Source organism: Aquarana catesbeiana, linkage group LG08 (genome assembly GCF_042186555.1).
Source record: "Aquarana catesbeiana isolate 2022-GZ linkage group LG08, ASM4218655v1, whole genome shotgun sequence".
NCBI classification, from domain to species: domain Eukaryota; kingdom Metazoa; phylum Chordata; class Amphibia; order Anura; family Ranidae; genus Aquarana; species Aquarana catesbeiana.
In genome coordinates, this window is record NC_133331.1 from 23,916,888 (window position 1) to 23,938,038 (window position 21,151).

General features: G+C 43.4%; 1 protein-coding gene across 3 annotated transcripts in view; it reads left to right on the forward strand.

Annotated features, from left to right (window-relative positions):
- The window catches only part of LOC141105642 (alpha-2-macroglobulin-like), a 353,065-nt gene that overhangs the window by 153,416 nt on the left and 178,498 nt on the right, over positions 1-21,151 (forward strand). For all 3 annotated transcript variants that reach the window (XM_073595615.1, XM_073595613.1, XM_073595614.1), the window contains exons 18-19: positions 10,227-10,350; positions 15,634-15,859. In XM_073595615.1, the coding sequence (XP_073451716.1) occupies positions 10,227-10,350; positions 15,634-15,859 (350 nt within the window). The remainder of the gene's footprint in view (positions 1-10,226; positions 10,351-15,633; positions 15,860-21,151) is intronic.

The following is a 21,151-nucleotide window of genomic DNA, read 5'->3' on the forward strand; positions in this document are numbered from 1 at the left end:
GTAAACTCCAGGTTCAGCCGTCACTCAGGCAGTGGTATAGGCTCAGGTGGTGGGGTCTCATTTTGCTACTATATTTTCCTTTGGGTCCTTAAACAGCCATTGGCCATTAGATACTTTCGCACTGGCATTCAGCTGGATACTCTCCCATGCAGTATGTTCTCAGGTAGTCATCCATTGTGTGTGTGATTTCCTCCTCATCATAGTTTTCAAACAGGACTACGTCTCTTCCTCTGTGCCCATGTCCCTCGGATGGCAAGGGGAGACGGTTTGTCCATGCAAACACCGGCCCCTCAGTCTACCTCAGGTGGTTTCAAACAGTTCCAGATCTTTACACTTTGTTGTTTGTTGGCTAATCTGGCTGCCCTTTCAGTTCCATTTTTCATTCACTATAGGTTCATCAGTAAGGAAGTGTTTACAGCAGCAGGTGTTCTGTCCCATTTTAGTTACCCGTTTTTCCAGCAGGTCCCAGCCACGTACCCCTGTGCTACAACGTCCTAGCTTTCATGCTACAATTGAAGCTTGGTCAACAAGTCATTGTCAGTTTAAGCCTAGGAAGGCTGGTTACACGGCCTGGCATTCCTTCCAGGTTTTTCCGTCTCAGTGTCCTAGGTTCTATTTGTTCATACATTCAATATCTACTTGCGTTCATTGCCTTTTTGCCACTCTCAGCTCAAGTTTTCTACAAGATGGCGCCCGGTCACAGTCCTAGACCGACTCATGGTGGCATCAGCGGAAGTACGCACTTTGCTTGTCCCTGGTGCTTCCTTCTTCTTCTACAGCACAGTGCATAAAACATCGCCATACCCTGCTGCCATAACTAGGTTTGACCATTCTTTTGGATAAATGCAGTTTTTGCTGCTTCTCTCCAAGGGGTCAGTGTTTCACGTTGTGGTGTAGTTAGGTAGGTGAAATTCGGCATCCTTCTTCGGTTACGTCCCGGATCCACTTGTGGAGATGTCATGGGCTTTCATGCGGTTTGGCTGCTCAATGTCACATACGTTTTCTTTTAATCAATCTTTTGCTAGCTCATACCACTGTTTTATTTTTGCCCCCTTTTAGGCATACTGACCATGTGACTTTCGGCACACCCCAGGTCACTTTTCCCATTTCCACTCAGATCTTTCCAGTACGTTTACATGAGACTCTGAGTACAAATGGAAGGCTGACCCCAGGTCAGCCTGATTTTGTAGGAGGAGTCGGGATGTATTTAAACCCGTCCTCCTTGCCTGTCGACGGTGTCTCTCGTGTCCCACCCACCCTTCCCCTTTTTCTGGCTATCTCTTCTCTTTTACTTCTATTTGGGTATGCCCCCTTTTAGGCATACTGACCATGTGACTTTCGGCACACCCCAGGTCACTTTTCCCGTTTCCACTCAGATGTTTCCAATACGATTACATGAGACTCTGAGTACAAATGGGTGTTAGGGAGAAGTGGTGACCATAGGGGTTGGTGTGATGGGTGTGAGGGAGGTGTGGTGACCATGGGGGTTGGTGAGCTGGGTATGAGAGAGGTGTGGTGACCATGAGGGTTGGTGAAATGGGTGTGCAGGAGTTGTGGTGATCATGGGGGTGGTGAGATGGGTGTGAGGGAGGTGTGGTGACCATGGAGGTTGGTGAACTGGGTATGAGGGAGGTGCAGTGACCATGGGAGTTGGTGAGCTGGGTGTGTGGGAGATGTGGTGACCATGGGGGTTGGTGAGATGGGTGTGAGGGAGGTGTGGTGACCATGGGGGTTGGTGAGATGGGTGTGAGGGAGGTGTGGTGACCATGGGGGTTGGTGAGATTGGTGTGAGGCAGGTGTGGTGACCATGGGGGTTGGTGAGCTGGGTATGAGGGAGGTGTGGTTACCATTGGGGGTTGGTGAGATGGGTGTGTGGGAGATGTGGTGACCATGGGGATTGGTGAGATGGGTGTGCCGGAGATGTGGTGACCATGGAGGTTGGTGAGATGGGTGTGTGGGAGATTGGTGAGCTGGGTGTGAGGGAGGTGTGGTGACCATGGGGGTTGGTGAGATGGGTGTGCCTGAGATGTGGGAACCATGGGGGTTGGTGAGTTGGATGTGCGGGAGATGTGGTGACCATGGGGGTTGGTGAGATGGGTGTGAGGAAGGTTTGTTGACCATGGGGGTTGGTGAGATGGGTGTGCGGGAGATGTGGTGACCATGGGGGTTGGTGAGATGGGTGCGAGGGAGGTGTGGTACAGGGTTTGTGGTTAAAAATCTTAACAAGTGTGGAGATTACGAAGCGAGTGAACTGTATGGACATTCCTATCCTTGATGCCATAACTGACAGATCGGGACGACCTGTTGTTTTCAGTAAGTTTGTTGTAGAATCTTTTCATCCAAGTACAATAATTACTTCTAGATTTTAGTTTATTTTTATCAGCTTAATGCAGTGTGGCTGTATAGACCGTTGTGGGTGATTCTTTGTAGGTCTGCTTAAAAGAGACCTTATCGCCAGACCATTCATCTCAACAAAAACCTTCCCAAGCAATTATATGTGCATTTAATGTTTCTTATGCATGTTATTATAATATAATATATCCCCTACAACGGTGCTATCCAAAATATCAACAATTTTCATAAACTTCTATAATGTGAAAAGCATCTGTGATAAAATAAATATAATATTATATCCACATACACAAAGTATACCTTTCTGTGTAACTGTTTCCTTGTCAAAAGAAGTTTATTGAGTATACAATGTTATAAAGATACATAAAGTAAGTTTACAAGGATCTATAAAGTAAGCTCATTGTTTTACAGTAGGGTTTATATAGGTAAATATCATGAAATTTCAAATATTAAACATTGGGTTCACGTAAACCTAAATTAAAGATATATATCATTTCCTTAGTTACTTTTGTAGGTATTTAAATGATTTATACCTACTATACATATTGTTTACATGTAGAGTGTATATAGGTCAAATAAATTCTGATAATGAGCTTTAATCGTAAGGTGGAGAAAAGGAAAGAGAAAGAGGAAAAAGGGTAGAAAGGTAGAGGTATGGTCCACAAGGTTGTCCCGCTCGTCAGTTTATTATTCTTTTTAGTTCTCTTTGAAGCCTTAGAATGGGTGTCTCTGTAAGTCATTTAATCTGTTACCATGGCAACAGGACAGAGTCATTGAAATTTGACAGGAACTGTTGTTTTATCCAAGGATGCCAAAGTTTTTCAAATTTTGGAATTTGATTTTGATCGATGGCTACCATCTTAGCATGGGACATTGTATTATTCAGTCTGTGAATTGTTTCTGCTAGTACCAATGTAGGAGATTTCCATGCCTTGGCCACTGTTTGTTTTGCAGCCGTTATTAGTTGGATCATAAGTTTGAATTGAGAGAGTGTTAGCCATTCCGGTTTTAGATTAAGTAAAGTTATATATGGATCTGGTTGTATTATTTTTTAAAATATTTTAGATGCAATCATGAAGACTTCCTTACAGAAGGTTTGGATTACTGGGCACGTCTGTGTAACTGTTTCATTCATCACACAGAATTTGTTTGGAAATGGATTCACCACCTTTATGGTTAATTTACACTTGTGGGTGCCTTCGAAAAAGTGGTCCACCAAAGTAGATCGATTTTCAGAGGGCATTTGACAGGCGGCTGGGAGGTGACATATCTCCTCCTCATCGCCTGTTTTAACCCCATAACCCCACATCACCGCAGGGTGGTCGCAGTGCAGCCCCGTTCATTAGAACTGTCTCGTCTGTGGGCCCCGGACCAGCATGGAGGATGTTGCTGAGTAGAGAGTAGGGAGACCAGTAAACCACTGTTCGCTGATCTTCCCTGGCTACGAAGAACCCAGAAGCAATGTGTATTATGTCATCTTTGGTTTCTGCTGTCACTTTGGCAGCTGTGGCCAGGAAAAGAAACAAATGATGCATTTTTTTGCGGTCCACTAGACCCTTTATATCTCAATAAAAGGTCACACAGAATCCTAACACATAGGGGATATCTGCCCCATATGTGATAACAATAAGGTTAAGTGAAAAAAAAGGTTTATATAAATGAGATGTGTTCGTGCGTTGAAGTGTAATGAGTTACCCAAGAGCTGCACCTACAGTATACACTACTGTGTATATACTGTGTATATACTGTATATATATATATATATATATATATATATATATATATATTTCTAGAGAGGTTTATAAACTGATCAGCCATAACATTATGACGACTGGCAGGTAAAGTGAGTAACATTGATGATTTTGTGACAATGGTATCTGAAACTAGGTGGGATATATTAGGCAGCAAGTGAACATGTTGTCCCTGAGGTTGATGTTTTGAAAGCAGAAGAAATTGACAAGTAACCATATGTGGCTTTAACAAAAGCCAAACTGAAATAGTTAGACAACTGGGTCAGATCAACTTCAAAACTGCAGCTCCATACCTCGCAACTTTTTGAGATGGGAATGAGGGATACCTATCAGCAAAAGTATGCAGGGCATAGGGCACACCCCTGGCCACACCCCCTTAAAGGAGAATTGTACAAAAAAACAAGATAGGTTAAAACCCGCAAGTGCTTTTTTTATCACTACTATTCCTTTATACTGGCCTTTGGAACTTACAAATGCAGCAATTTAGAAATCAGATGAAAGGTTTAGTGCTGGAAAGCACTTTTTGAGCGACAAAAAGTGCATTTTATATACAACTCTATAGATCAGACCAAAATGATGGTCAAATGAGGAGAAATAAGGGACAGAGGGAAATTGCTCCAAATCAGGGATAGTCCCTTGAAATCAGGGACAGTTGGGAGCCATGCAGCTTTTGTAGGATGTTCCCAGTCTCCAGTGGTCAGGACCGACCAAAAGTTATCCAAAGAAGAAAAAATGGTGACACGGCGACAGTGTCAGGGGCAGCCAAGATTCATTCATGGGAAGCAAAGGCTGACCTGTGTAGTCAGATCCAATAGAAGAGCTATTGTAGCTCAAATTATTGAAAAAGTTCATGTTGGTTATGATAGAAAAATGTCAGAACACACAGTCTGTTGTGTATGGGGCTGTGTAGCTGCAGACCTGTCAGGGTGCCCATGCTGACCCGTGTCCATAGCCAAAAGTACCTACAATGGGCAATGTGAGCATCAGAACTGGACCATAAAGCACTGGAAGAAGGTGTCTTAGGGCTCACTTACACTTGCTTCAGCTTCAACACACATTAAGGGCTACTTTACACTTGCTTTAAAACATGGCTTTGGACGGGCTTAGTTAAAGCTCTCTGAACACCAGTCAAAGCTCCTGTCACTTAATAAAATGGTTAGCTTACAGTCCTGTTTACACCTGCTTTTGCTTTGCTTCAGCTTCGTTTTACATTATTTTACCCCATGTAGCTTTACTTGTGCTTCAAAGCATCTTCAAAGCCTCCATAGAAGTCTATGGCAAAGCTCATTTGAAGCCCCACTGAAGCCCCACAAAGCTCCAACAAAGCCTAATCGAACCCCCACCAAAGGCTCATCGAAGCCCCACCAAAGCCCCACCAAAGCCTAATTTAAGCCACACTGAAGACTCATCGAAGCCCACCGAAGCACGAAGCAAAAGCAAGGTGTAAACAGGTCTGTAAGCTAACCATGTTATTTAGTGAAAATGGCTTTGACTAGCATTCAGAGAGCTTTAACAAAGTGTGTCCGATGCTTTGTTTTTTAGCGAGTGTAAATTAGCCCTTAGAGGTGTTGACTTGACCCCCAAATTCTCCAAATCTCAATCCAGTCGCGTATCTGTGGGATGTGCTGGAAAAATAAGTGTGATCCATTAAGGCCCCACCTTGCAACTTACAGACTTAAAGGATCCACTGTTGATGGCTTGGTGCCAGATACCAGAGCATACCTTCAGAGGTCTAGTGGTGTCAATGCCTTTATGGTGTCAAGGACATTATGAATAAGTACTGAGACATGTGTAAAATGGGGTTTATGATTGCAGATCTGGTGACACTTGTGTTGTCCCCATGTGATACATGGTATGAGGGTTTGAGCATCTTTATTTAAAGTGTTTGTTAAGGCACAAGTAGAAATCAGGAGTAGATATGGCGCTGCCCTTGTGGAGTGAAACTTTTTGGTGGTAAACCACTGTTTTGTGCTTGGTGTGGTCTCCTTATTTGTGTGAATCCTAAGTAATGTGTATGAATAACGAAAACGTGAACAAAGGTTTTAGTGTTGTGCTAAGAATAAATAATAAATAATAGCTTCTTGACAAAATATGTTTCAAAACCAACTACGTGAATAAATAAATAGAAAATTGGGATATGTAGGACCTAACTTGTTTTTTAGGCCCCTGAAATCCAAATTTATTTTATTTGTGTTAGAGTCTCTGGCAATTGTTTACCAATAAAGAAAAGTTTTTTTTTTTTTTTTTAATATATATAATCCTGTCCGTGCTCCTGTGCATGATTTTGCCCAAGCTTGGTGTAGGTTATTCTGTTTAAAATACCGTGCTAATTTTTCAAATAAAACACCGCAATCCTATATTACATGTCATATATACGAAAATAACAAGGTGCAAATGGTGCTTAGGAAAGTGCTAGTGTACATCAAAGTGACTTGTGCTTACATATAATAAAGTGACTTATGTGCTATAAACCAGTGCTTTTTTGGAAAAGAAAATTTCATTTATTTCAGAAGTCTTTTTAGATGGTTCCGAGGGATGACCCCTCTTTGGAAAACAAAATTGTATGAGAAACCTCTTGTCCAGGTGCTGGCTTGGTGATGGTGCCTCTACAACGTGCTCTTATTATGCTTGCACTCACCGGATAATCTTCCCCCTGCAGTCACAGTATCTCCGGTCTGTGCTTTTAAATGTTGTTTATCGCTATACATGTATTCATCATAGAAGAGAGGAGGAATGCCCATAGTGTAAAACCGTATGTAGAAAATTTATTATAACTAATAAAATATTGTAGTCACATTTTACAAGGTAAGTTTAAGCATGAAACAAAGAGTAAGTTCCGTCATGAACAGCCTGTGTTCGTCTAGCCGGAGGTGACAGTGGCGGCGCGCACGCGCGCCCACTGCGTCGCTCGGGACACGGTGCGCGTGCCCGGTGGCCGCGATGTCCGCCGGGCACCCGCAATTGCCGGGTAACAGAGCAGGACCGTGGATCTGTGTATGTAAACACACAGATCGACGTCCTGTCAGAGGAGAGGAGACCGATGGTGTGTCCCTTGTACATAGGGACATCGATCGGTCTCCTCCCCTAGTGAGTTCCCTCCCCCCACAGTTAGAATAACCTCCCTAGGTCATACATTAACCCCTCGATCGCCCCCTAGTGTTAACTCCTTCCCTGCCAGTCACATTTACACAGTAATCAATGCATTTTTATAGCACGGATCGATGTATAAATGTGAATGGTCCCAAAAATGTGTCAAAAGTGTCCAAAATGTCCGCTGCAATATCGCAGTCACAATAAAAATCACAGATCACCACCATTACTAGTAAAAAAAAATAAATTAAAAAAATGCTATAAATCTATCCCCTATTTTGTAGACGCTATAACTTTTGCGCAAACCAATCAATATACGCTCATCGCGATTTTTTTTTACCAAAAATATGTAGAAGAATACATATCAGCCTAAACTGAGGAAAAAATTTGTTAAAAAAAAAAAAAATTGGATATTTATTATAGCAAAAAGTAAAAAATATTGTGTTTTTTCAAAATTGTCCCTCTTCTTTTGTTTATAGCGCAATAAATAAAAACCATAGAGGTGATCAAATACCACCAAAAGAAAGCTCTATTTGTGGGGAAAAAATTATAAAAATTTCATTAGGGTGCAGTGTAACATGACCGTGCAATTGTCATTCAAAGTGCGACAGCGCTGAAAACTGAAAAATGGCTTGGGCAGGAAGGGGGTGAAAGTGCCCTGTATTGAGGTGGCTAATCTGAATTAACGAAAACCCATTTCATGTATTTTTCCGAACATTTGTAAATTCGTAAATTCAGAAATTCTAAAATCCAAAAACCCGAAAATTCGAAAATCTGAAATAATAATGTCAGGAAATGTTCCATCCGCTGGTAATACCTGTTATTTGGCATGCAGTACTGAGGTCCACCAGCAGGTGTCTCCTGGAAGTTTGGAACTGTCAGGAGAACTTTTCCTTGTTAATAGTATATCATCTTTGGGCCACAGTACTGGCGTCCACCAGCGGATGGATCCTGGCAGTGTGGAGCAGACAGTACCTCCTACAATCAGGTGTCACTTGAGGCCAATCACAGGCCTATAAATACCCGGCAAGCATTCACATGTTTGCCTTGATTTCTTCATTGCCTCCTGACCTGCTAGCGATCTGATCCTGTGCCCTGAACCTGATCCTGTCTCGATCCCTATCCTTTCCCACCTGTTAATTTGCATCCCTGCCTGCAGTCTGACCCATCCATCCTCTCCCTGTCCTGTGTTCCATACCCCATCTGCTGACCTCCCTGTGTATGACCTTGGCCTGGCTTACGTTTATGTCTCTGGAACATCCCCTGCCCATCTGCTGATCTGCTGTGTATTAGACATGTGCATTCGTTTTCGTCCGAATGCATTTTCGTCCGAATTTCAGGTATTTTCGTTATCATTTTAACAAACGATAACGAAAGTGCAGAGTCCGAAAAACAAAAGATCCAACATAAACAAATGCTTTATTTTCGTTTTCGTTGCTACAACAGTTCAATATAGATAGGAGATTCGACATGATGATGACAATAACAATCTGTGTCCATCAAACCTGTGGTTGAATGTGCCTAACCTTAACTCTATTAGTCCAAGATTATTCTACATAGAGAGAAAAGATTTGACGTAGAGAGAAAAGATTCAACATAGGGGAGTAAAGATTCGACGTAGGGGAGAAAGGATTCAACGTAGGGGAGAAAAGATTCGACGTAGGGGAGGAAAGATTCGACGTAGGGGAGAAAAGATAAATAAAAATAATGATGATGATGAATGTTATTGGCTGATTGTAACCAAAGAGGTGGAGCAGTAAAATAGCTAGAACTAAGTACACACGTACTTTGGCTTATGGTGTCTGTTGAAAGTTCTAAGAAGATTCGACGGAGCAGGTAAACTATACGGCATTGTACAGTTTAGCTGCTCCGTCGAATCTTCTTTGAACATTCGACAGACACCATAAGCCTTCAATGACAGATTCAACCTTAATTTGGATTTTCGGACGAATGCAATTTTTAACGAAAAACAAAATAAATAAAAACGAATTTCGGGAGTAACTAAATAAATTTATTTTTGAGACGAAAACGAAATTCCGAAACGAAATATTTCAGTGTGCACATATCTACTGTGTATGACCCTGGCCTGGCTATTGTTTATGATCCTGGTAGTTCTCATTTATTGCACCTTATCTGTCTGTTGTTATTTGTGGGTCTCTGTCTGTGGTTGGTTATTGCACTGTGTCATATTGGAGTTGGTTGTATTATATTATTCACTTTCTTTAATAAATTATTATATTTTCACGTATATACGTTTGGGTGTCCTCTGTCGCAGATCACACGGTTCTGGTCACACCTGTTCATGACAAATAACTAACTAATAAATTATAGGTTTTGGGATTTCCTTTCAAATTTGGCTGTTAGTGAATGTAAGGAATACAAATTTATTCGAAGTTCTGAAATAACGAATGCCGTTCTGTTCCATTTGTTTAGATGGGGCATTCGTTATTTTGGATAATTCGTAAATTCAGATAAATTCATAATCATTACGTTCACTAACAGCCAAATTTGAAATGAAGTTCTAATACCTATCATTTTAATAGTTAGTTATTATTTAGAATATTTGGATTTCTCTTCTTTCGAATTTCCGGATTTTCTTTCTTATTTTTGAATTCACAAATTTTCGAACTTATGAATTTAGGAATTGTGATCATAACGAATGAACTGAAAAACGAAAAAAAAATTAATGAACGAAGATGAACGCATTTTTCGGCAGTGCACATGTCTACCCACTACGGAGATCTCAGTATATGGATTGCGGTCCCACCTGGAGCAGCGTTACCTTTTCTTTGGACGGTGTCGATTCCTTGTTGGCACAGGGCTGTTCTGGTGACAAAGAGGGGACCTACTCAATATTAGGGGAGTGATCACAATATTATGGCTGATCGGTGTAGATAAGACCAGAAAAAGGGATAATTGGGAAGGAAAAAACAAAAGGATTTGGTTTCCCAAAAGAGAGACTTTCTTTCCAAATGCTGTGCAGTTGAGAGCTATGTGTTTGGTTGTGTAAGTATGTGTGTATTTCCTTTTTAGCTACTAGGCCGGTACATGAACCAACAACCACCTTGACAGAAGGTAGAGGAGGAAAAAAAGAGGAGGAGGAAAGAGTACAAAGTTATTTTCCTGAGACCTTCCTTTTTGGAGTTGTAGCAGTGGGGTAAGTAAAACTCTGAATTTTAGTATTAATAACACTCAAGAGAGGTAGTACCCAGCATAAAGGTAATGAAATAATAAACAGAACAAAGCTGTATCAGCAAAGGAACATCTACAATTAAAGACACCAACACACAACTGCCAGACTGACTCATTTTAATCCATTTATTAACAAAATGCACATTAGAAATGAGAACAATTCCATACTGTACATAGCTGGTTTTATGTTGTTCCATTTTTTCTATCCACTAGGCTACTTTCTAGAGAGTAGACATGCAATTAGTTTTTGTCGAATATTTGAAAATTCGTAAATTTGTAAACATCTGAATTAACGAAAACCCGTTTAACTTTTTTTTTCTTAAATAGTCGTAAAAGTTGAAAATGCGTAAAATTGCTAAAATTAGTAAGATTTGTAAAATTTGAAAATTAGAAAATCTGAATAATAACTAAATATTAAATTATAGGTATTGGAATTTCCTTTCAAATTTGGCTGTTAGTGAACGTAATGAATACGAATTTATCCAAAGTTATGAATTATCTGAAATAACTAATGCTGTGTCTAAGTGAACAGAATGTAACAAAGTAATAATAATAAATAACAATATTAATAAAACGAATTTTCCAATTTACGAATTTACGAATTTACGAATTGCAATCATAACAAAGGACCCAAAAAATGAAAAAAAAAAAACGATGACAAGAAAACGAACACATTTTTCGGCAGTGCACATGTCTACTAGAGAGCGCATTGGTGCCTATAGTTATTTTCTACCTATGTTTAAAACACATCTGGCTTTTATGCCCTGTTATGTGCCTCATTTCCTTCCTTTGATCAGGTATACATACTCCAAACAAGAAGTAATCCATTTACAATAAATATACTGCCAGGTAGGGATGAGCCGAACACCCCCCTGTTCGGTTCGCACCAGAACCTGCGAACAGGAAAAAAGTTCGTTCGAACACGCGAACACCGTTAAAGACTATGGGACACGAACACGAATAATCAAAAGTGCTAATTTTAAAGGCTTATATGCAAGTTATTGTCATAAAAAGTGTTTGGGGACCTGGGTCCTGCCCCAGGGGACATGGATCAATGCAAAAAAAAGTTTTAAAAACGGCCGTTTTTTCAGAAGCAGTGATTTTAATAATGCTTAAAGTCAAACAAAAAAGTGTAATATCTCTTTAAATTTCATAGCTGGGGGGTGTCTATAGTATGCCTGTAAAGGGATGCCGTGTTTAGAACAGTCTGACAGCAAAATGACATTTCAAAGAAAAAAAGTCATTTAAAACTACTCGCGGCTATAATGAATTGCCGGTCCGACAATACATATAAAAGTTAATTGATAAAAACGGCATGGGAATTCCCCACAGGGAAACCCCGAAACAAAGTTTAAAAAAAAAATGACGTGGGGGTCCCCCTAAATTCCATACCAGACCCTTCAGATCTGGTATGGATTTTAAGGGGAATCCCACCCCAAAATTAAAAAAAAAAAAACGGCACGGGGTCCCCCCAAAAATCCATACCAGACCCTTATCCGAGCACGCAACCTGGCAGGCCACAGGAAAAGAGGGGGAGACGAGAGAGCGCCCCCCCTCTTTAACAAGGGGACCCCCAGATCCCGGTCCCCCCTGTGTGAAATGGTAAGGGGGTACAAAAGTACCCCTACCATTTCACTAAAAAACTGTCAAAAATGTTTAAAATGACAAGAGACAGTTTTTGACAATTCCTTTATTTAAATGCTTCTTCTTTCTTCTATCTTCCTTCATCTTCTTCTTCTGGTTCTTCTGGCTCTTCTGGTTCTTCCTCCGGTGTTCTCGTTCAGCATCTCCTCCGCGTCATCTTCTATCTTCTTCTCCTCAGGCCGCTCCGCACCCATGGCATGGGGGGAGGCTCCCGCTCTTCTCTTCATCTTCTTCTCTTCTTCATCTTCTTCTCCGGGTCGCTCCGCACCCATGCTGGCATGGAGGGAGGCTCCCGCTGTGTGACGCGTCTCCTCTTCTGATGGTTCTTAAATAATTGGGGGGTGGGGCCACCCGGTGACCCCACCCCCCTCTGACACACGGCGACTTGACGGGACTTCCCTGTGACATCACAGGGAATGCCACAGGGAAGTCCGTCATGTCCCGTGCGTCAGAGGGGGGCGGGGTGGCCCCACCCCCCCATTATTTAAGAACCGTCAGAAGAGGAGACGCGTCACACAGCGGGAGCCTCCCACCATGCCAGCATGGGTGCGGAGTGGCCCAGAGAAGAAGATGAAGAAGATGAAGAAGAGAAGAAGATGAAGAAGAGAAGAAGAGAAGAGTGGGAGCCTCCCCCTATGCCATGGGTGTGGAGCTGCCCGAGGAGAAGAAGATAGAAGATGCCGCGGAGGAGATGCTGGACGAGAACACCGGAGGAAGAACGAGAAGAACAAGAAGAAGAAGAAGAAGATGAAGGAAGATAGAAGAAAGAAGAAGCATTTAAATAAAGGAATTGTCAAAAACTGTCCCTTGTCATTTTTAACATTTTTGACAGTTTTTTAGTGAAATAGTAGGGGTACTTTTGTACCCCCTTACCATTTCACACGGGGGGGCGGGATCTGGGGGTCCCCTTGTTAAAGGGGGCTTCCAGATTCCGATAAGCCCCCCGCCTGCAGACCCCCACAACCACCGGCCAGGGCTGTGGGGATGAGGCCCTTGTCCTCATCAACATGGGGACAAGGTGTTTTGGGGGGCTACCCCAAAGCACCCTCCCAATGTTGAGGGCATGTGGCCTGGTACGGTTCAGGAGGGAGGGGGGGGCGCTCTCTCGTCACCCCCCCTCTTTTCCTGCGGCCTGCCAGGTTGCATGCTCGGATAAGGGTCTGGTATGGATTTTTGGGGGGACCCCACGCCATTTTTTTAAAAAATTTTGGTGCGGGGTTCCCCTTAAAATCCATACCAGACCTTTGGTATGGAATTTAGGGGGACCCCCACATAATTTTTTTAAAAATTTTGGGCGGGGTTCCCCTTAATATCCATACCAGACCTGAAGGGCCTGGTATGGAATTTAGGGGGACCCCCACGTCATTTTTTTTTAAATTTTGGTTCGGGGTTCCCCTGTGGGGAATTCCCATGTCGTTTTTATCAATGAACTTTTATGTGTATTGTCGGACTGGCAATGCAATAGCCGCGAGTAGCTTTAAATGACTTTTTTTCCTTTGAAATGTAATTTTGCTGTCAGACTGTTCTAAACACGGGAAACATGCGCCCCTTTACAGGCATACTATAGACACCCCCCAGGTATGAAATGTAAAGGGATATTACCATTTTACTGTTTGACTTTAAGCATTATTAAAATCACTGCTCCTGAAAAAACGAAAACGGCCGTTTTTAAAACTTTTTTTTGCATTGATCCATGTCCCCTGGGGCAGGACCCGGGTCCCCAAACACTTTTTATGACAATAACTTGCATATAAGCCTTTAAAATTAGCACTTTTTATTTCTCCCATAGACTTTTAACGGGTGTTCCGTGGCATTCGAATTTGCCGTGAACACCACCAATATGTTCGCTGTTCGGCGAACTTGCGAACAGCCGATGTTCGAGTCGAACACGAGTTCGACTCGAACTCGAAGCTCATCCCTACTGCCTGGTATAAATTTACATGCAGGTATGTAGGTGGGGTGCAGCATGGTGTGGTGGCAATAATTCACACAGGTGCGATAATAAACTTACACTGATGCAATGCAGCAACAGTTCACAACAATCCCGGTGGGAAAACTGCCCAATCAGGTGCACTCACAGTTACAGCAACATGAACAGCGTGGGTTCCAGCCAGAATTACAGTAGAGAGGGGCAGAATGCAGCCTGGCCATTTTGTGCCAAATCGGGAAGATGTCCAAAAGAAATGCAATCCCACACTTACCCTTCTCATCAGGAACCTTTCCCTACTGCTAGTACTGTCCCTAAAAGACGGGGTGCCTTTCCCTGCATTACCCACCCCTATAAAGCGCACCAAACCCCAAGGCCTTAAATAGACTCTACCTGACCTAAGATGGCTGCCAAAGTCACATGGGGCAACAGCATCCCACAGTAACCCAGGACAGTGGTTCTCAACCTCAGTCCTCAAGTACCCCCAACGGTCCATGTTTTCAGGTTTTCTTTTACTTTGCGCGGCTGCTTTAAATCAATATCAATGACATGGTATTGATAAGAGTTATTTTATATAAGGGAAGTTCCCAAAACATGGCCCATTTGGGGTACTTGAGGACTGAGGTTGAGAACCACTGACCTCGGAAACCATGGAGGAACCAGATTCCTCCTGACTTCCTCTCCAGCTGCAGAGCCACTATGGTTGAGCGCCACCAGTGGAGAAAAAAAAAGGTTATCTGCTTACACATGGAACCCCTTTTACCCAAACAACCACCAAATAGATTCAAACCAAATTAACAAAAATGACAGTAAAAAAATTAAAGGAAGAATCTGGCTACACAAATTGTTTTTTTTTTCATATGCTTTCATAAATAAGGGCCATTTTGATGCCATCCTCTACCCAAGCAATACAACAACAGGACTTTATATCACAGGAGAAGGTTCAGATGTTTGTAATAACTCATGACCAGCAATCAAAATGTAACTTTTATCAGATAATTGTGGTCAGAGTAATGAAGTTTAATTCATGACTGGTCACTATTGACTAGAACACAACTTTGCAGGGTGAAACATGAGTAAGAACTATGAGTGAATAGAGTTATGAAGAGGATCTGACATTAAAACATAATGGGCGATAGAATGGTTGGATTTCCATTGGAAACATCTTCATACCAAGCACTTAAAAAAAGCCCAGGGGAATTCTATCTTGTTAGATTTCAAAAGTCCATGTAAATTTGTAGGCTTAACTAAAAAACAATAAAGCTCTAATGCTCAAGAAAGTAAATCTTGTGACTGGTGACACTGTATGCTGGTGCTGGTTGGAATGGAAGGCTCGTCAGGCTCAACTAAAACTACAAGAAAATGGTGCCCAGCAGACCGTAAAGCTAAAATAGTAAAAGATGATGAGAATTGATTTCAGCTTGGTTCTCCCCCCACAGAACCCCCCCCCAATGCATTTTGCCTAGGTGGGGCTTATACACAGAGGCCTCTATGTTTAAGCCCCACATGGGCAAAATGCTTTGGAGGTTCTTTTATTGGTGGAGAACAAAGCTTAAATAAATTCTCATCATTGCAGTCCATGTAAGTTTGTATTTTTGACTTATCTGTTTACTTCAAGCTGATAACACAAACACATGATCATATATGGTCGTATATGATCATTTCTATGCTTTTTAGGACGGGTGGCAGTGCTGAACTCCATACGAAGGCTCCAGACACTATCACAGACTGGAATGGGGGAGCAGTATGTTTGGGTCCCGCTGGATTTGGTTTGTCTTCTCGTGCCTCACTTCGAGTCTTCCAACCATTCTTTGTGGAAATCACCCTCCCATACGCTGTAGTGCGGCTAGAAGTATTTACCTTAAGTGCTACTACATTTAACTACATGAAGAACCCTATGAAGGTAAATAAAAATGAGAAAATGAATGTCACATTGTGAAAAATATACTTTCCCCTTACTTGTCTACCAGTAATAATGGGTGAAAGAGGTTTTTATTTTTTTATTTTCTATTTAACTGTTTGTCCAATCCATTGTAACTCTTGATGACTAAAAAAGATTGTTCCCAATTTTACATTCCATACTTTGAGCCCACTATAACCAAACATGTAGATTTTTTCTTGCATGTAAGTGGGTGGATAGTTCAAGTGACTCTTTTGTTTCTATTACATAGTTACACAGTAGGTGAGGTTGAAAAAAGACACAAGTCCATCAAGTCCAACCTGTGTGTGTGCTTTTATGTCAGCATTACATTGTATATCCCTGTATGTTGTGGTCATTCAGGTGCCTATCGAATAGTTTTTTTAAATTATCGATGCCCCCCACTGAGACCACCGCCTGTGGAAGGGAATTCCAAATCCTTAAGGCTCTTACCGTAGAGGACCCTCTACGCAGTTTAAACCGCTTCTCTTCTAATTTTAGTGAATGGACGCTTGTCTTATTAAATTCCCTTTTGCGGAAATGTTTTATCCCTATTGTGGGGTCACCAGTACGTTATTTGTACATTGAAAACATATCCCCTCTCAAGCATCTCATCTCCAGAGAGAATTCGTTCAGTGCTCGTAATCTTTCCTCATAACTAAGGTCCCCCAGACCCTTTATTAGCTTTGTTGCCCTTCTCTGGACTCTCTCCAGCTCCAGTACATCCTTCCTGAGGACTGGTGCCCAGAACTGGATGGCATACTCTAGGTGCAGCCGGACCACAGTCTTGTAGAGTGGGAGAATTATTCCAAGAGTTTTGCAGGAAAAATAACCAGCTGATCATGCTTTTTTTTCTTACAAATCAGCAATGTATCAATAATGCTGTGTTGGTGAGGCATTTATAGCTATAGAAAAGCTAATGCTAAAGGCTAATGTGTGTAGCATGAAAGCAGCACTGACCAGGGTACGACCTGGGGATTGGCCTGTTTCAGTACCAGCAGATTGATTGTATCCCCAGTGGAGCAAATTCCGAGCAATTTTCTTACAATCTGACTGCGAGATTGTGTTTCCAGCTCGAAACCATTGCGCTGGTTCTCGGCGACAGGGTACTGTGCATGTCGCGCTGGCACACTCATCGGGAAAGGAAAACTTTGGTATGGATTGTAAGGGGAACCCCCTATGCCGAAAAATCGGCGTGGGGGTCCCCCCAAAATCCATACCAGACCCTTATCCGAGCACGCAGCCCGGCCGGCCAGGAAAGGGGGTGGATAAGGGCGAGCGCCCCCCCTCCTGAGCCATACCAGGCCGCATGCCCTCAAAATGGGGGGTGGGTGCCTTGGGGGAGGGGGGCACCCTGCGGACCCCCCACCCCAAAGCACCTTGTTCCCATGTTGATGAGGACAAGCGCCTCTTCCCGACAACCCTGGCCGTTGGTTGTCGGGGTCTGCGGGCGGAGGGGTTATCGGAATCCGGGAGCCCCCTTTAATAAGGGAGCCCCATATCCCGGCCCCCCACCCTATGTGAATGAGTAGGGGTACATTGTACCCCTACCCATTTACCTAGGGAAAATTGTCAATAAAAAAAACACAGTACACAGGTTTTAAGAGTGATTTATTAGGCAAATCCGGGGTCTTCCTCCGACTTCGGGGGGTCTCCTTCCGACTTCTCCCGGTGTTTTGCCTCTTCTCCCGGTGTTCTGCCTCTTCTCCCGGGCCCCGCTGCTATCTTCATCCAGCTCTTTTTGGCAGCGAGGGGCCCGGTCTGCTGCCGCTGTCTTGTCGCCGCTGTCTCGCCACCGCTGTCTCGCCGCCGCTGTCTCGTCGCTTCTTCTCTTCTTCTCTTCTTCCGATGTTGACAAGACGCTCTCTCCGGCTGGAATGCTTTGTGTGAGCTGCGGAGCCATTTATATAGGCGGTGACCCCGCCCCCTTGTGACGTTATGGTCCCAGCATGCGCAGGGACTCTGGGTCACGCCCCCTTATGATGCCAGAGTCGCAAGGCGCTCGCCTGTCCCCACCCCCTTTCCTGGCCGGCCAGGCTGCGTGCTCGGATAAGGGTCTGGTATGGATTTTGGGGGGACCCCCATGCCGATTTTTTGGAGTAGGGGGTTCCCCTTACAATCCATACCAGACCTAAGGGCCTGGTATGCCCCTGGGGAGGAACCCACGCCAGTTTTTTTCATTTAAAATTTGGCGCGGCGTTCCCCCTCAGGATTCATACCAGACAGCTGTCAGCACTGCCTGTCACTCATCGCGAAAGGAAAACAAAGTTTTCCTTTCGCAATGAGTGGGCCATCTCGGTGCTGGCTCCCGTGACGAGGCTCACAGGTGTCAAATCTCGCCGATAAAGTCACCTACTGTACGTCTAAAGAGAAGAAAATTATTTTTTGGCTTCAAAAGATATAATTTATGAAAGGATGGTCAAGACTTGATGAAACCCAAAAGAGAAATTTTTTTTTGTATTGTGAAGATAGCCATCACAGTGTAGTATGATGAGACTGAGAGAAAGGGATTATAGGGATTATAGGGATTATAGGGATTACAGTTCATCTGAAGTCTAATAGTTGTTATAATGCTGTCAAATTTCTGATGAAAGGCTGATAATCCATACTCTGGAAATCTGAGTCTAGAGCTACCCCCTGTAGGGGCTACTGGTAATAGCTGGCTCTTCCCAAGTAGTACAGAGGCTGCTTATCTCTGCAAGTACCAGTCCATGCACACAAACTCTATTGAGGAGGACACAGGGACCAGTACTCTGAGAGCCTATGAAAGCTTTCCCAGTTCATAGCTACCCCTTACATCCCAAAAGCAGACAACCACCCGGGATCATAATTTAGGGTCATTACTCACAAGTCTCCAGGACAGCTGCACATGTTCCAGCTTCCTCCGAACATGATCCAGTGAGGAAACAATCATTCTCCTGATCCTTAACAGTGAAAGCCCACAACCAGCTCCTTCAGAAAGATCACTCCATTTCCTTAGCCGTGCCACAGCTGAGGCCTCAAATATCAGCAACTCAGTCCATAGGTTGCTTCCTGGGGCAGTAGCCCCTGAGGCTTTGTAACTAGTGGCAGCTGGTAACGTTTTAGGATGGGGGGTGCCAGACCCTGCCCTTCCTTTTTGACCTCTCCCACTCATCATAAGTCCCACCCCTATAGAATTAGAATCTACCCACTCCATCCCCTGTATTCCACTTGCTTCCATCTATAGTGTCAGGAGTATACAGCTCAGCATCACAGGACAGAGTATACAGCATGTAGCAGAATACATATTGGCCTAAATTTATGAAATTTGATTTTTTCTATTTTTTTTATTGGATGTTTTATAGCAGAAAGTAAAAAATATTGTTTTTTTTTTTCAAAATTGTTCTTGGTCTTTTTTTATTTGTAGTACAGTAAATTAAAACCGCAGAGGTGATCAAATACCACCAAAAGAAAGCTCTATTTGTGGGAAAAAAGAACATTTTATTTGGATACAGCAGTGCATGAACCCGCAATTGTCAGTTAAAGCGACGCAATGCTGTATCGCAAAAAATGGCCTGGTTATTAAGGTGGTAAATCTTCCTGCTGAAATGGTAAACAGGGACCTGAACAATGCCATACACAGTAATGAGTGAAGGAGAGGGACAGGTGTCCAGGTCAGGGACTGTCGCTCCATCTATCAGGGTCCCTGTGTACTGTGACATGCTGTGTATACAGTGGGGGACGGATCTCTCAGCATGCAGCCAGTGTTCTCCCATGTCTCAGTGTAGCACACACACAGGCAGTAGACACGTACAAACACACATTGCCAGGTGAACAACCCCCCCTCCCCTCCTAAGGACTTGTTCATCTCCCCTCACAGCCAGGTATGATTCTTCCAGCATTCAGCCATGCATTCCAAGCAGGCAGGTTAGGGAGAGGGGGCAAGTGGAGAAAGTAGGAAGCTGCACACTGCACACACATTGCTGGCTTCACAGGCTCATCTATCCATCACACATCTCTATAAACACAGTGCACTTCTTCCCCAATCCCTAACTCTGACAATCTTATCTGTCCTCTATGGAGAGGGCAGAGGCTGGCTGTTCCCCCCCCCTTCCACACACACACTCACTGTGCAATTGGGCAGGGACATCCATCTCTGCTGTGCACTGTCTGAGTGGAAACTGAAGAATGACTGAGAGAGCAGGGAAGTGTGTGCAGAGTGGAGGGGCGGATCGCGGCTGTCATAGTCAGGCAGTGTCAGTCAGTACCTTGCCTGGAATCACACCGCTCAGTGAGCTCAGGCCTTACTAATCAACCACTCATTGGAAACTCGCAGTCAGTCAGACAGTTCACAGCACAGTGAGTCTGGAAACCAGACGCAGTGACGCAAAAAGCACCGCCCACCATCCGGTCCCCACCAATTAAAACATAGGAAAGGAGGCCAGAGAAAAATAAGTGTAAAGTGGGAGTGTTTGGGGGCGCATAGCTTCCGCCCCGAACACTTCCTAAACACAGGCAAATCAGCTTCCCAGCTTGCAATCAGCTGATTGCAGGCTGGGAAGTAGGGATGAGCTTCGTGTTGGAGTCGAACCCATGTTCGACTTGAACATTGTCTGTTCGCCGAATTGCGAACGATATAGGCCGTTCACGCCAAATTTGTGTGGCGTGTCACGGCCCATAATTCACTGCGGCATCGCAGTGCATTGCTGGCTGATAATTGGCCAAGCATGCACTATGACCCGCATGCTTGGCCAATCACAGCGCCGTCAGTAGAGAGAGCTGTAATTGGCCAAAGTCAGGGTGGCTTTGGCCAATTATGGCTCAGGGGGTTTAGAACACGCCCCACACTATATAAGGCCGCCTGCCCGGCGGCCCTGTGTAGTGTGTTCCGGCTTGCTGAGAGATAGAGAGAGAGAGAGAGAGACAGTGTCATTTCATTTGAGTTAGCTAGATTAGGCAGGACAGTCAGTCAGTTAGCTGCACTTACAGTGTATTGTGTATATATATGCATCCCAGGTGTTGTATATATATATATATATATATATATATATATATATATATATATATATATATATATATATACACACTGTATTCAGTTTAGCTAGATCCGTTCCTGTTATCTTCCTACTGACAGGCAGGCTTGTCTTGTTACAGTATTTACAGCTACCTGAAGAAAATTGCTGGTGTTCTTTTGATCCTATTAGTACCACAGTCAGGCAGCTAGACTATTTACAGTTAGTGTAGTGCGTCCTCCTCACAGTGTTCGGCTAAAGCTACAAGTTAGTTTAGTGTGACCTCTGCACAGTGTTCAGCTAA